This window comes from Uloborus diversus, chromosome 7 (assembly GCF_026930045.1).
Source record: "Uloborus diversus isolate 005 chromosome 7, Udiv.v.3.1, whole genome shotgun sequence".
In the NCBI taxonomy this organism is placed as follows: Eukaryota; Metazoa; Arthropoda; class Arachnida; order Araneae; family Uloboridae; genus Uloborus; species Uloborus diversus.
In genome coordinates this window covers 160707627-160725472 of record NC_072737.1, presented here as the reverse complement: position 1 = coordinate 160725472, position 17846 = coordinate 160707627, and the positions used below count along the sequence as shown (strand labels likewise).

Here is a 17846-nt window from a genome sequence, read left to right as displayed (position 1 = left end):
ACACAAACATTTGGATGGCGGGGGGGGGGGGGGGGGACAAGCAAGCATGTAACTAACCATCTTACAGAGTAACTTCAATTGTAAAATAAATTTTCTACTAATTAACAGGTAAAACCTGGCTAATTAAAAATAATCACCTAAGTGATCGATGAATTAGTGCATACCTAATAAAGACTTTTTAGATATAGTTATTACAGTAAACACCTTAGTACATAGTAGTTTACAAAATTTTTCACATAACCAGTTTAAAGCAGGGTTGTGTTTTGGACTGTCCAAAACTGGTTTAGGACAGGACAGGTGGTTTTTACCGTCCAAAACTGTCTAAAACTGTCCAAAAGTGTCTGAAACTGTCTTAAACTGACCAAAACTAAGATAAAGTTAAAGGGGTGTAATTTAATCAAGTCGTATTGACTGCAATATTCGTAATGCACAAATATAGACCTAACCGATGTTTAATTAATGAGTTTTTTATAATATTTTTTTCTAAAATGTCATTTTAAAAAATATTTTACTTAAAAAAATTGGCAATAACTACTACATAAAAACTTCCTTTTGTAACAGTTGGTAGAGTTATGAGAGGAAATTCACAACACTACCAAGACAACTAATTTCAGTTCCATTTATAATTGAAAGGAATATAATATTATTAAATGTGCAATATTTAGGTGAAAAAAAAAGCTTAATTTTTTGAATGATTTTTGCAAATAAGTTTTACACCATGTTTTAACAAAAACTATTTTTTAAATCATAGATTAAAGAACAAGAAACTGATTAAACACTTATATTGTAAAACTTGTGTTATTCTTTTTTTAGTTCATATTTTTTGATACATTCTGAAACAACAAAAAATTGTAACTTATTGCATTTAAGTCAATTATTGCACTGTATTTTGAACACATTTTGCACACATGCATAAATGTCGAAAAATTTGGTTTATGGAGGAAAAAAAAAACTCCTGCATACAAATTGAAATTTTTAATGAAGAATTTAATATCTACATAATTAGATTAAAATCAGCTGCATAACTAAACTACATATATATTTATACTTGAATGTTCACATTGAATAAATATATTAAATAGTGAAAAAAAAAATTAATTTTGACACATTTTGTTCTGTTTTTGATATTTTCTCACAAAATATAGTTTCTCAAGAAATAGTTTTAGACACTTTCGGACAGGATGATAAAAAACTTGCCAACCCTGCTTTAATTTGCACACATGCATTAACAAAGGAAAATTTGGTTGCTATTATCAAAAAAAAAACTAATGCAAAAAAATTGAAATTTTGATCAATAATTCAACTTCAATGATTCTAGATTCAAGTCAGCTGCATAAATAAATTGAATGTTCTCCATTAAATAAATGTTCAATATAAAAAATTACTTCGATTCATTTTATTCTGTTTTTGATGCTTTCTCGCAGAATGCAATTTTTATAAAAATACAGTTTTGGACACTTTCGGACAGTTTTGGACACAAGGGTTTTGGACAGGACGGTAAAAACCAGGGTTTTTACCCTGGTTTTTACCGTAGTGTCCAAAACCTTGCCAACCCTGGTTTAAAGAGAATTCATTTTGATATAAGCAGGGGTCGAAGTAGTCCTATATATCTTATATTTCCTATATTTTCAAAAAAAGCATCAAAATCATCCTATATTTCCTATATTTTTCAAAAATGTCCTATATTTCCTATATTCTTGTTTTATACCATATATATCATTTAAAAAGAACGGTAAATAAACTTTCTGACATCGGATTTTTCGCTGAAAGTACGTGCTCAAACGAATTTCAAATTAAAAAACTCAACTGACTAAATTCTGCAACAGGCATCTTCTCTCATTAGCTACAGCAATGTGACGTCACTCTATAGTGGGTGGAGTTTCGAGAACTAATGCTGAAGTTGGTTTTAGAATTTTGCATTGGGGGGGGGGGGCAACAGCCGTTTGTTTTGTTTTCCATCATGGTTTTCGTTGGTATATTTTTGCGTTCATTGCATTTTCTGATCGGAATGTTCTAATTTTCTTTGGCTCTCCTCTGATATGCCCCCCTCTTGGCGAGATTTTAATTTTTCGCTCGATACGAAAATCGCCAATAAGGCGATAACTTGGCAACCCTGGTTTTGCAACTTGAACGCTGGAAAGTAGTTTCTCGAAGTCTGTCTTTTTGCACGTGTCTGTGTGGTAGGAGGTAGGTGCTCATATGTTCCGCTCTTAGGGAGATTTTAAGTTGAATACTCTAAAATACAGTTTCAATTCAAACTTTATTTTAGAGTATTCTTTTTCTTGTTGTTTTTTAATGTTAATTTAGTTGAATTTTCTATTTTAATTATGAGTTCGGTTTGTGATGTTGTCCAAATGTATCAATTGAAATTTTTGAATGAATCTTCTTTTTCTTTTTCGTCAGGTCGTCCAACGTTTGGACGTACCGGAGTCCTAAATAGATTTTTTATATTTAAACTAATTGAAAATAAAGAGGTTTTTTTAGAATTTTTAAGGGAAATTGGTTTACTTAAGAATGAAATGTTATGTTCTAGATGTAATTCTGTTATGAAAATTAAAAAAACTAAAAAATGTTCAGATGGGTTAATTTTTTTTTGTAGAAAGGTTATTGGGGGTGTTGTTTGTGGAAAAGAAGCAACGATCAGGAGTGGGTCATGGTTTAGTTCTAGCAAGTTGAAAATAGAGGAGATTTTTTTGATAACATATGAGATTTTAATTGGGACCAAAACTGCTGATATTGAAAGTCAATATTTTTTTTCATCACAAACTTTAGCCGATTGGCGAAATTATATTAATGAAGAAATATTAAATTACATTGAATTAAAATCCGAACAAATAGGGGGGGGTTGGGAAAGTTATTGAAGTTGATGAATCTAAATTTGGGAAAAGAAAATATAATCGGGGACATACAGTTGAGGGACAATGGGTTTTAGGGGGGGTTGAACGGGGTTCGGGGAAAACTTTTTTGGTTGCTGTTGGGGATAGGGGTAGGGAAACTCTATTTTTGGCAATTAAGCAGTGGATACTACCAGGCACGACGGTGCACTCCGATTGTTGGAGGGCATATGATACATTGGGGGAGGAGGGGTATGAGCATTTAACAGTCAACCATAAACTTAATTTTGTAGATCCAGAAAATTAAATGTCACACTAACACAATTGAATCCACATGGAGACACGTTAAAAGTACTCTACCAACATATAATAGATTAGGGGATTTTAAATTTTATTTAGCTTATTATTTATACAAAAAAAATTGTGAATACAAAAATGAGGATATGTTTGTAAAGTTTTTGGAAATAATTCGCGAAATTAATTGGGTGGAGTACAAAATACAAGTAAAATAAGGTTGTTTTTTTTGGAATTTTTTTTGTCAAAACAAACATAATTTAAATATTTTTGTAAAGTAATGATAATAAAAAAATGGGATAATTTCCCTAAGAGCGGAACATATGTGCACTGCCTCACGTGAGGAAGTAAAAGAAAAGTAAAAAAGGTAAGTGAACATATTTTGAATTATTGTGTTTTTAGTGTGTTTCTGGTAGTTTGTATTTTGGTCTGGTTGGCATTTTTGTAGCACAAAAATGGTGTTAATTTCACATAAAATCTGTGACTTTATTGTATACTGAACGGAGGAGATCTGTGACTTATATCCGACTGTGATGTATATTAAAAGTCGGAGGGATAACGGACCGAGCGGCAGCGAGGTCCTGGCGAGCCCGAGGTCTCATAGTACTTTCGTAATGAGACCGAGGCAGGGCCGGCGAGCCGAGGTCTCATTACGAAAGTACTATGAGACCGAGGGCTCGTATCCCGGAGAAACAACGGAAAAAAATTAATGCATTAATTTCATTAAATAATTAATGACACAATTTGAATTTTTCCTGTTGGCGCTAAAAAAGCATCGCTAAGAACGATGTATGACATATGACGTCATACATAGTTTTCTTGGCGACGCTTTTTTGGCGCCAACAGGAAAAAGTCGCCAAGAGGGGGGTATATCAGATTTGTTCCTTTTCTTTTTGCAATCTTTTCTTTTTGTGGAATTTTGGGATCGTGGAATAATTAGTTCCTTATGATGTTAAAACGTAGTTTGTTGTAATAAGTGGAATTATAATGGCGAAATCGCATTGCTTAACAACATTTCGTGTGGAGTTGGTGAATCAGGAGGACATTAATTCTACAAATTTTGGTGCATGGTGCACTAAAGGATTTTATCGCTTTTTGTCATTTTTGCAACTGTTCAGTGCCCATAAGCAATAGTGGATTTTCGCAATTAAGGCAGCATGCTAAAACATTCAAGCATAAAGAAAACTCTGAAAAACGTCAGAAGGATCCTTCTCAAGCTCTGTTTGTTCCTAATACAAGTGGTAAAGGGTTCAGTTTAGATATAAAATCTAAGAGCAGTGGAATTAGTACTTGGGTCATGAGTGAGGAAAAAAAATAAATTATCTTTCTTCAAATTTTGTTTAGTTATTTAGTCTATAAAGAACACTTTTTTCAAAAATTATTCTTTCAACTACAGGGAAGTCATTATAGATGTAAAATATTTTGTTTGAGGTTTTTTTTTAACAAAATCATTGATAAGAATAACTGAATAATATATGATATGTATTATTTCTTTTTTCATAGCAAAATTATTCATATAATGTGTCCTATATTTGCCCTATATTTTTTGTGGAAAATGTCCTATATGTGACAAGTCGGTCACTTCTACCCCTGTATAAGGTACCGCAAGACAAGAAGATATAGTTTAGAGGCCAGGATGTCCCCTCCCCCTCCACAGCCCTTGGTTTTTACACATATTTCCAGCCTAAATATGGCAAGTTTACATACATGAGAGTTTATGACCAAACACCAAAGCAGGAGGTAATTTCTGGCTACGCTACTGACTAAGTTCAAAAATATGAGAGGATTGAAAATCATTTATTAGTATGCTAAGTATACAAATCATTTCTTCATATGTATGTATTAGTCATTCGGGTACCAAAAAATATTGTAACTGTCTTCATGTATATATAAAAATTAGTGAGAAAGAATTTTTTTTATTAAAGTCACCACAGCACAGTCAAAAATATACGAATGCTGTTCAAGCGATAAATACACTGAATATAAATTTGAGCCTGCTTTTACTGGATAACTTAATGTAATAAATAAATGTGTAATTTCAGACTCATACAGCTATATTTTCAAATTGAAGATACTCATTATGAGTATTTTAAAAAAATAAGGATAAAGTTTTAGTTTTTAAAAATAAAATTAAATAATATAATTTGAGGTAGCACATGTCAAAACAGCTTCCAATTTTCAAAAATATTAAAATAATTACAAGATGCAAAAGCATTGAAATCTTGAACACGAGAATAAAATTTTTGCGAAGTATGTTCACTGTTGGCATAATTTCCAAAAAAAAAAAATATTCTCTAAAACTAAACATGACTAAAATTGGACATAAAATATGCTAGTCTAGGATAGCATATATGAAAATAACATTCGATTGCGCAAAATATCAAAATATTTACAAGATGCAAAAAGATTGAAATCTCAAACACGACAAGCAATTTTCCGTGAAGTGCGAGTTCGTGCAATGCTGCTATGATTTCGAAAAAAAAGTAGTTTATTATCTATTAAAATTAAACAAAAAATAAGCTAATCTATTATGGAGTGTGTCAAAATAACTTCTGATTGACAAAAGTATCAAATTATTTACAAGATGCAAAAAGATTGAAATCTCAAACACGACAAGCACTTTCCGCGAAGTGCGATAAAGTTCAATGTGTTACTACGGTTCAAAAATAAAATAATTGTCTATTAAAATTAATCAAAAAATAAACTAATCGGAGGAGGTGTTATGTCAAAATAATTTCCAATTTCCAAAAATATCAAAATATTTACAAGATGCAAAGAGATTGAAATCTCAAAACTCAGTAAGCAATTTTCGGCGAAGTCCAAGGAAGTTTGATGTTACCATGGTTCGGAAAAAAAAAAGTAGTTTATTATCTATTGGAATTAAACATAAAATAAGCTAATCTAAGTTAATGAATGTTAAAATAACTTCTGATTGTCAAAAACATCAAAATATTAACAAGATGCAAAAAGATTGAAACGCAAGAGGTAATTTTTCGCGATGCTACATATCGAACACAAGTTCAGAAAATTGCACCGATGAAACATTCTAGATTTTTTTCAAGGGCGTACGAACTTCTGAGAAATTTCGGTAGCAAAATGCTTTGATCATGGGTGCAAGTTTGGTGATGTGTTCAAGACGGAAAATATTTTGATTCTCCCCCCCCCCTCCACGCATGTGTGCTCAACAAAAATTCTACACCTATAGATGTTGATTTTTACACTGCCAGTTTTGGAATTAGTGCTTCATTTGAATTTTAAGCTTTGACTTTTGTATCAATATGAACTTAGTTTTAAATGTAGTATTTAAGCTTTTTTTTCTTTTTTTTTGTTCTTTTTTTCTGTCTGTGTGTCTGTCTCTTCGGCACTTTTTCATATCGTAGTTCCTAAAACCTAAATGTGAACAACTGCCATAATGGAGAAAGGGGTGCTGGGGGCTCTGTGGGAATACCAAGCAACTCCAGCCTGTGGAAGTAACAGAGCTACCTAAAAAAAGTTAAACGGTGAGAGGATAAAAGCCACGCTTCCAAAGGCATGCAACAAAATGTTGGCCTAACAAATTTTGTCTAACTCCCGCAAGGAAGGTAAACACTAAGTTTAGCAGATGCCTTCTGTTTCACATTACTGTAGCTATCAAGTGAATGAAATGTCAGAATTCAAGTTGTATGGCTAAATCATTTTATTTATAAATATCCTATAATTAACAACTGTAAAACAAACTATAACATGAGTAAAATGTATAAACAAATATGAGGAATTTCAACTCTCAAAAACATCCTTCATGTTCCAAAGGAACATCCTCCAAAAAAACACATTTGACACCCTAACTTGACTTATCCTAAAAATGTTTCAAAAATTTTAAGTCCCTAACTCTCATGGTGAAACTCTAAAAGCCATCCCCTAAGTGCAGGACGTCGCCACAACAGCGAACGATCCTCTCAAAAAATACGACTATCGTCAGTCGAAAATGAGAAACGCGAGCAGAAGAAGTGATCTCCTTCTCATTTCCCCCTGCTTATATAATACAGCGCACTCTATGCACGTCACGCCGGATATGCCTACGTAAGAGCTCAGTCTGGATGCTTCCAGAACATTCGATTTGCCGCGGAGCTATCGGGAGATTACATCATCTCCGCTCGTGCTCTGACGTCACATCCTTCTTCCTGACGAAACACGTCGTTCGAAGTCGTTCTGATGTTTACAGGTTGATTCTCCCGTACGCGAATTGAAACAAGCGTCCTTTAAGGGACAAGATTAACTGCCTTTTCATTATTAAAGAAATACAAGTGAGTAAAAACATTTACACTTAGTTTTCACTTAGCTTTCAAATCGAGTTGTTGAGAATATTTCTCAAATAGACATTTTTGGCTATCACAAAACAAGCCCATAAAACCGAGAGAATGTCAATGTAAATTCGTGGTTATGAAGCGGTATGATTAAAACGTATTTCCAATAAGTAAAAATTGATGGAAAGTCGTCGAATTTCTTTTCGTCCCATCGTCCGTCTCCGAAATTTCATCAAGACGGAAATCCGTCCTGAGACGGAAGGTGTTGCACCCATGGCTTTGATTGACGTCATAACTCCTCCCCCAAACATCTCCATTTGCTAGATTTCCATGTTACAGCGGTTGAAGGAGGTGTAATGACGTCAATCTGAAGCGAAATATACCAGAAAGTCAGGTTCAATAGAAAAACAGCGCCGCGGCCGCGTGTTCGGGCGTAACAAACGTCAGCACACAGTATCTTTTAATGTAATGAAAATTTTTAAAATCTGATTTTTGAGTAAAAACAATATAAAAGCGGACTAAACGGACCAAAATGTTAAAAAGCGGTCTAAAGCGGACTTTACCCTAAAAAACGAACTTTGGCGGGAAAAGCGGACCATTTGGGAGCCGTGTAAATAGCAAAATTTAAGCTTGAAAACTTGAGGCTGGGAAATGCGGAACAAAAGAACTTTTTTGCTTAACCGTGGAGTTTTGTCATTTTTGCGGTGCAACCAGTTGGCAATCCTGTAAGAACCACATTGGGGGGAAAAAACAAACAAACAAGGAGTTTTAAAATGATTTTAAGGACTATACGAACCTCGCATCTGAAAGTATTTAAAAAAAAAACATGTCTTAAATGAATAATAATAAAAAAAAATGATTACCAATAAATCTAAGATCCACGGATTCAAAGGCTGAAATCCTTCAAACCTACTTCTCAGGTCTTTAAACAAACGAATAAGAACTTTAATGCTTGAATGATGAGCATTTTCTTCAAACCATCGAGCATGTCTTATAGCTGCTAAATGATGTTGCAGGATTTTTTGATCCACTGTAAATAATCATCATTAATACCATAAAATTTTGCAGCTAAAACAAGAAGTTTTTTTTTGTTTTTTACTTTCTTCTATATATAATACAGTCGATGCTCATTATAATGACCACACATTATAAAGACCGTCCCACTATAACGACCAGTGGCAAAAGTCCCAACTTTGTTCCTATGAACACTACGTTAATTTGCCTTCGTTATAACGACCATTCTGTATCGTCTAATCCAATACAACGACCGAATTCAGTGGACGCTATTTCGGGTGTTCTTCCCAATAAAACAAATTTGTAGCTTGAAATGGCCTTGATTATTGTTTACGGACGTCTGCCTGAAGTTTTCAATGTCAAATCCAACTTTGAGAGGGGGTGCGCGTAGATTACCTTTCACCGCAGCTAGCACAAAAAAAAAAAAAAAAAAAAATGGGAGGAAAAATCGAGAAATTTCCAGGTTCCTAAGAAAAGGGAGTTGACAGATGTGTTGGTAGTTTGGTGCTTGAATCTAGCGGTTTTTAAGATTTGCGGTTCTCGAGGGACTTTTAAATGTTTCTTTGAAAAGCAAAAAAAAAAACAATTTATCACCTATGTCTGAAACGGAAAATAATGTTTTTGCAAAAATCACGTCTGCTAAAAAGGCAACCATCTGTTTCTGGTTTTATCTTCAGAAAATGTAGTGGCAGCAGTAGTAGTAGCAGATTTGTAAGTGTGTAACATTTTCCTCCCTATATTTTCTACTTTAAAATTTCTATAATGTTCTGTCATAGTATTTTGCACACGATTTTTCTAAAAATTCCTACGATAAAAACAATTTGGGCATTTAACTGGAATGTTTGAAAAAGTACCATTTTTTTGCGGAACAACGGGGCATGCAAGATGACTGTGTATATATTTTTTAATTATACCTCTTATAACGACCACTCGTCATAAAGACCTTTTTCTCTGGGACGGAGATGGTCGTTATATCGAACGTCGACTGTATATAGTAGAAAGTATTGGTTTCGTGCAATTTTTCAAATTTTGATGGATATGAACGCTTTGAGATGCGCCGAGTCCATTTCGACCATTTTTGGAAAATGTCTGTCTGTCTGTATGTGTGATCCAGTTGTTGGCGCAAATTCCTCCAAGGGGAAGGGAACAATGAATCGTTTCTTGAGTTATACATGCGTACCTGCTATTCCCCAAGAAGTAACTGGACAAAATTTGGTTCCTATGTTGCTCCTAACATATACCGGTGCTGATTCAATTTTGGTGTCAATAGCTCAAACGAGGACTGAGCTATATTACGTTTTTTGTCATCACTTGTGACTACTATATCTCAACAAATAATGAACAGAATCAAACAAAAATTTATTGACAAGTAGCCCTTAGAGCAGTGGTTCCCAACCGGGGGTTCGTGAGAGGTTTTCAGGGGGGGGGGTGAAAATAATATTGTAATGGCGGATTTTTAACATGCCTGTTTCTGATGAAGTCTCGTGTTCAAGCAAACTTTGCTCCTTACTTATTCATTTGTCTCTCGTCTTAGCATGAAAACAATACTTGATGAAAACATTGCATGGAACATATGCGAGCGTCTCAAATATTTTGATGTCCAATCAAATGGTACGCTCCTTCACCATTTGAGTCTGATGAAGAGCTATTGCTATTCGATTGTGTTGAGTCCAAAATGTATAGAAGTGAGATGATGCTGTTGTTTATTGCTATAATTTTAACACTACATAGACTACAATTTACTTCAAGCTTTATTGTCAAAAAAGAGAAAGAATGGCTAGCAATACCACAGGAAAGATGAAAAATTAATTACTTTAGAAAATTTTGTGGGTGAAAGTTTGGCAGTGTAAGGTTTACTTAGAAAAAAAAATCAACGGAATTTAGCCATGCAACTTAACTTGCGCTATATGAAAATAAGGAATTTATGAAATTTGTGTAGAAAATATCTTTTGTAGTAAGTGAGTTTAAAAATATTTGTTTTGTAAAAAAATTACCTTTTCTGTAAAAATTAAAGCAAATGTATAAATTGAAAAATATACACTTCTATTATTTTATAATGTACGCATTTTACTCCGACTTATAGCATAATTACAAGAAAATACTTCAACAATTAAATTAACATGTACAGTATACCCTTATCAAACAGCTAGGCTCGTAGTCCTTTTCAAGAAGACTTAAAACTAGAGATCTCTCATTTTACTGGAAAAAAATGTTCACTTAGTTAATCTGAGACAGTTCCCTGAAAGGTATTTCGAAGATCATTCTCTAATTGATCTGATTTAGTGATAGAGATAAATGTAGCCTTGTATCAGAAAAATTTCAGCCAAATTTTTGACCTTTTTTATTCCACAAATATCCCGTTTTCAAAGTTGATTGAAGCTCCACACAGAATAATCAGCACTTATTTTAATTTTTTCTGTGTGTGTGTGTTTTTTTTTTTTTTTGCGTGTTATTTATTACCTAGCACTCAAGGGGTTCGCCAACTTCTTTTGGAGTTTGGAAGGGGTTTGTAAGGGAGAAAAGGCTGGAAACTGCTGCCTTAGAAGGTACAAGAGCTGATTCTATTATGACGTTAATAGCTGAAAAGGGGGTTGTGCAATCGAACGTTCTTTCCTTTTCATTGCGAGTGCTATATCTCAAGAAGTAATGCTACGTTTTGGATGAAATTTGGAATAAATCTGAACCTATATGCCATTTCATGTTTGTTAATTCAATAAGCAAGTAATTCAAGCAAGGCTTTTAAAGTAACTTTCAATTTTTACTCTTTGCTTTAATTCAATAATCCAGAAATTGGGACGGTCGTCAAGTTTTTATGTGCATAATTTTATTTTTGCTGGGAATATTGCTTTCTCGTCAAGCATGGGGAGGGAGTACATGCGAAAATGGGTAGGCCTTATTGAATGCAAAGAGAAAGATGCAGCAGAGCAGTTGATGGAGTTGGAAGGATTTCATGAAGATGGATGCTATGAAAAATGTTATGAAAATCTCTACTGTTACCACCGAAAATGTTACATGCAATTTACAGATAAAACTAGAATAGGAAGATTCGTAAAGAAACCCAGTTCAACAACCAAACATACCGGAACGTCCAAAACGGCTAAGATATAAGACTGCTGACCAAAGAGACATTTTCCCCGATCTGTAGTAAAGAACAATATTTCTCTGAGAAATGTTTTGGGAAAAAATGCAAGGAACTGTATGCCAGCCATTCATTGCAAGTAAGTCTTTACTGGAAAATGCTTTGAAGAAAAACGATCAATGGCTTCTTATTCAAATTCAAGATACTGATTTAATTGCAAAAGGAGTAAGATATCATAAGAGTTGCTACAAATCTTACACAAAATTCAATGTTCAGACCACTTCTAAAATTAACCAGCCAGCAGCATATTCTGCTTTCTGTGACATAGTAGAGAAAATAATTCTAAGAAATTCTGAAATTCTTTCATATGAACAAACTATCACAGACATATTTAAGCACTGCAGAAAGTTTAAATACAGAAGAACAAAAGATAATAGGCAACTGAAAAGATGGTTACAGAGGGACTTTCATCAACTAGTGTTTGTAAAGCCAAAGCAACAAAATCTTCCTGAATTAGTTTTGTGAAATAAATATAAGCAACTTGTACTAATTGAAAAAAGTTCATTCTCCAATGACTCAACAGATACTGATGAAGACATGATTGAACTATCAAATTATTTATCAGATCCAAACAGTACAGAAATTAATATTCTGTATAAGGCAGCATTACTCACCGGCTCTTCAATGCACATGGCCTCCTACTGCAGAAGATTTAAATGAAGCTTCTGTTGAATGCATGATTCACCCAATTATATTTAATTTCTTAGCATGGTGTGTTGGTAAAAGCAAAGATTTAGAAACTACGGAATATTTTAGAGTAAAAGAAAAGGTTAAACGTAAACTTTTTTCTATTTCTCAAGATTTGATATATGTTACATCAGCAAGACGAAAACAGACTCCGAAGCTCATATCACTGGCAAAGGCAATGAGGCATATAACTGGATCAGCACGTGTAATCAACATTTTAAATAGGTTGGGCCACTCCATTTCACATTCAGTTGTACTTGAGTATAACACTCAACAAGCTGAAATGCAGTTAAACACAACAGTATTGTTGGAAAAATGTTTGCAACTCTGGTTTAGGATAATATTGATTTTTACGAAGAAACAGTAACTGGACACGGGACTACTCATAGCACTAATGGTATAATTGTTCAAACAGAAGCACAAGGTTCCTACGAAAATCCACAAATGTATATTAAAACTGGGAAAAAATCAAAGAAAAGGAAAACTGATCTACCAGTAATACATATACCTAATTATTCCACTGGACAAGGTTGTTCTCAAATATCTCAAACCCTCTCATAGGACAATAAACGAGTAAAATAAGATAATGCAAGACTTGCAGATGCTGTTTACATTTTTTTGAAATTCCCTATGAAAGACAAAGAATTTTTACTGGGTTACAATTGCACATTGAAGAAAGAAAATAAACCATCTCAATCAACAATACGATATCTCCCTATGTTAGAAGCAAACCCAACAGAATTTTCCACAGTTAATGCAATTCTGGAAAAAAGCTCGTTTTTGTGTCAAAAACTAGAATTATAAGAAATTGTTCTAGTATTTGATCAGGCAATTTATTCTAAGGCACAACAAATATGTCGGAAGGAGGAAAAGTTCAAACATTTAGTCATACGTCTTGGTGAATTTCATACTTCACTGTCCTCTCTCAGTGCTAGGCAAACGCTTCAAGAATGGAGGACTTTGCAATATTATGATTGAGTCTAGAATCATTGCTGAAGGATCAATAAATGGCATTCTGAATGGTAAGCACTATAATCGTAGCATATGCTGTCACAAAATAACCTTTGAAGCATCAAGTAGACTTCTATGGTCAGAATTTCTGGATTCATTATCAGTCAAAGAGCAACTTGACTGTTTGAAGATATCTTTTCACCACTATCAAAGTTTTAAACTGGAAATTTTTTAAACAAAATCAGTTTCATGAAGATTTCCTTCTGGTTATGAAGAAGTTTAATGAGTTTGTTGTTGAAAACTCAAAACAACATGACATTTGCATTTAGGATATCATACTCGGAGATGGTTGGCTGTCTGTTAAGATTTTTTACGAGCAACAAGAAACACCAACTGAGATTTACATCTTGCTACTGTTGATGATATGATACCTTGGTTTTTCAGTTATGATCATATCAACTGTGCTTGTTATTTACCTGTTTATTTACATGAGATGCTGAACTTGCCTGAGACACATCCATGTGCACACAATGAACTAAGTGCTGGTAAATTTGTGGCTCAAAGACAAACAAGCTATGGATTTTGTGGCATAGCCATGAATCAAGTAATAGAGCAAACAGCCAACCGAGATTCAAAAACAAAAGGTGGGTTGACAGGATTTATCAGAAATCCAGCTGTTGTGCATCGTTGGATGTTATTGCACCATTTGAGGGTTCATGTTTCTTCATCTTGTGAGCAACTCGCTGGAAGAACAAAAAAGGAGTTCATAAAAAAGGATTTGCAACCCGCACAAATTCTACCCATCCACAGATGCCGGTGGACCTCAAAACTGACGCGGAACACCAATTTCAATCAAGTGAGAGAAATTAATAATTCCCGATTGTTTAAAATGGTTCTTTTAAAACCAACCCTGAGAATAATGGATGGCAGACTACAAAGCAAAGTAGCAGTCTTTTCAAAGGGAGAGAGAAAAGTAGAGTTTTACATTATTGATTTTTTTTTTTTTTTTTGAGTCGAATTGATTTTAAACATAAAAAGACTGACGTTTTAGAGAAATGATTAAAAAAAAAAAATAAATTAAAAAAAAAAACAGATTAATGACTGAAAACTGAAAGACTAGATATAAAAATTACTTACAGTGGAGTTCTGGATCAAGTTTTCTCAAGTTCTGTGGTACAGTAGTAATCAGACATTTCACCAAAACCTCAGTAGAACTTACTTCAAAACCTCCTTCAATAACTGTTAATGCCAAAACTGAAAAAAAAAAAAAAAAAAAAAAAACATTAATTTGAATTTTTTTTTGCATCTTGAATTCGAAATATGTTTTTTGCAATCACGAGCGTATGTGTGTATGAATGCGCGTGTGTTTGTGTAGGCGCATGTGTGTGCTTGTTGTGTATGCAGTGCTGTGTGTGTACGCACATATGTGTGTGTTGGCGTTTGTGTTCGTGTGCAGGCATGAGTGTGTGTATGTGTGTATGATATGGACGCAACATGGAGACCGTTTTCGCAAGAGGAGCAGCATCGTGAGGCCGGTCAACGCAACGGTGGTGCTAATGGGAAAATAAAATGATAGGAATTCAAAACCGTCATGTGAGAACAATAAGCAATCGTGATTGCTCAAAAAAAGAAAACTATATTTATGGTACCAAAAATACTAAAAATCCACACACAAAAAGCATGCATTTTCTTCTCTGTAAGAAGTTTTGAGAAATCATTCCATGTTGAATCAATTCTAGAAACCAAATTGCTCCTTTTTTTCCTTTTGAAGGGGGGGGGGAGGGGGGGCAGGGACATTGGACATTAAATACCAAATGATATTTGGAATCACAAAAAATAGTTCGTCTTCAAGTGGGCCACCCACTGACTTTATCAGAAGATATACAGTTAACCAGATTAAATCACAAAAGTTTTATAAATATGATTAAAAAAAAATGAAAATTTAAAAAATATATCTTAACAAATACAGAAAGTTTGCATTCAATCAAGGAAGGGAAAAAAATTCTTTTTGTGTGCATTGTGTGTTTATGTTTATTCGTTTTTCTCTTAATGAGAAATCAAGGTTGCTCATTGATGTCCCTTTGACATATCGTAAAACCGTACAACTTCAGACTGCTTTATGTGCAATTCTTTTTTTTTTTGCCAAAAAGGTTGAAAATTTAACCATACATTACCATACATCTCAGCTATAGAGTGACGCTTTGAAAAAAAAAATCTAATTTACACACAAAGGGAGGGGGGATTTTTTGTATAATGGTATAAAGTTCCGCACATGGTGGTGACAAATTTAGACCTTTTCATATTTTCCTTGATATGCATTGCTAAACAATTCCAGTCTAAAGTTACAATGCATAAATCGTTCTTTTCCAATTCTGTACACAGTAGAAATTTTTAAAAATTGTTTTTTAACCTACTTTTTCCGATTTATAAATTTTTAAAACCTTTTGAGTCAATTTCCGGTTTTCTTCAGTAAAATCAATTGTGAAAAATACAATATTTTCTTCAGATATATAAGTATAAACGATAGATAGTATGAAAAGCAATTAGTATATAACTACTCCTGGACTCTTTTTTTTTTTTTACAAAGGCAGTTTGTTTATCATTTTTTTTACAGGGGCTTGATACAAATTTTGTAGCAGTTAGGCAGGCTTTTTGGTTGTCACAATAATTTTTTTTTGTACCAAATGACATCGGGGGAATGAGGCTAACACCAAAATTTCCCCTTTTTTGTCTTCCTTGTTGAAATGTAGTTGCTCTTGATTTCTTGGATCACTTTTTCCATCAGAAAAATTTCAAAAAACCTCCGACCACGAATGAATGTTGACACGAGAATGATAACACTGGAGCTTGGAGTTAACAACATGAACTTCGCTGGACAACATCTGCGAACATACTGAATTTTCTTTTAAGACTTTAGCTTTGCTTCAACGACCACTACATAGCACATACTACCAGATTCTTTCAATGGTCTAAAAGTTGCAACACTGGTCTAAAGTTGTATGGTTTTACAATACCTTGATCAGGGTTGGCTACGGTAAAACCCCTGGTTTACGTCCTGTCCAAAACCCTCGTGTCCAAAACTATGTTTTTAGAATAATTACATTTTGTGAAAAAACATTAAAAACAGAATAAAATGTATTAAAGTAATGCCTTAGATTGAACATTTATTCAATAAGAACATTCAACTTATTTGTGCAACTGATTCTAATCTAGTTACATAGAAGTTGAATTCTTGATTACAATTTCAATTTGTATGCATGAGTCTATTTTATTTATTATTTTTTTTTGATAATAGTAACCAAAGTTCCCTATGTTTATGCATCTGTGCAAATGAAAGCAGGATTGGCAAGGTTTTTACCATCCTGTTCAAAACCCTTGTGTCCAAAAGTTTCCAAAACTATTTTTTGAGAAACTATATTTTGTGAGAAAATATCAAAAACAGAACAAAATGTGTCAAAACTATTTTTTGGACTATTTAATACATTTATTCAATGTGGATATTCAAGTATAAATATATAACTTATTTATGCAGCTGATTTTAATCTAGTTACATAGAAATTAAATTCATTAAAAATTTCAATTTGTATGCAGGAGGTTTTTCTTTCTTTTTTTTTTTTTTTCATTATCCAAATTTTTTGACATCTATGCATGTGTGCAAAAGAAAGTGTTCAAAATCTAGTTCAAAAATTGACTTAAATGCAATAAATTACAAATTTTTGTAGCTACAGAACGTATTATATTAAAAATATGAACTAAAAAAAGAACAGCATAAGAGTTTTATAACTAAGTGTTTAATCATCAATTTCTTGTTCTTTAATCTTTGATTAAAAAAGTAAATTTTATGAAAACATTGTGTAAAAATTTGCAAAAACCATTAAAAAATTAAGTTTTTTTTTCACCTCAATATTTATTGCACATTTAATAGCATTCCTTTAAGTTATAAATGAAACTGAAATGAGTTATCTTCGTAGTGTTTTGTATTTCTTTTCATAACTCTACCAACTGTTACATAAGGAATTTTTTATGTACTGTAGTTACTGGCATTACTTTTAAGTAAAATATTTTTTAAATGAACATTTGGAGAAAAATATTATCGAATATTCATTAGTTAAACCTCATTAATATCCATATTTATGTATTACCAATATTGCATTAAAACAAATTGATTAGATTACACCCCTTTAGCTTTAGCATAGTTTTGGACAGTTTAAGACAGTTTCGGACACTTTTGGATAGTTTTAGATGTTAAAAACCACCTGTCCTGCCCTAAACCAGTTTTGGACAGTCCAAAACCCAACCCTGACCTTGATGTTTTCGATTATTGTCTTTGTGATTGCCACATAGTTTGAGTCATCATGACTCAAACTATGTTTGCCATCATTAGTTTGAGTTTAAATGGTGATTAAACCTTAAGTATGGTTATGGAGGTTGATGCAGGGTTTTACTTTTAGGTCTGTATTTTGCGAAAAAAAAAAAAAGAGAAAAATGCAAATTTTATACTTTTGTGAAAAAGTACCATTATCTCCCCTCCCCTTTTCCATAAAGTAAAAGTAGCATGAAAGGCTTAATGCATCTTTAAAATATTGCTAAAACAAAACAAAAAAAAAAAAAAAATTGAAAAATTAAATATTGAAAATCAAAACG

At 33.1% G+C, this 17846-nt stretch overlaps 1 protein-coding gene across 1 annotated transcript in view; it reads right to left on the bottom strand.

Moving 5' to 3' along the window:
• The window catches only part of LOC129225794 (interleukin enhancer-binding factor 2 homolog), a 45491-nt gene that overhangs the window by 15121 nt on the left and 12524 nt on the right, over nucleotides 1–17846 (bottom strand). The window contains exons 7-8 of the mRNA XM_054860303.1: nucleotides 14340–14456; nucleotides 8275–8441 (exon numbers count right to left, since the gene is read on the bottom strand). Of these exons, the coding sequence (XP_054716278.1) occupies nucleotides 8275–8441; nucleotides 14340–14456 (284 nt within the window). The remainder of the gene's footprint in view (nucleotides 1–8274; nucleotides 8442–14339; nucleotides 14457–17846) is intronic.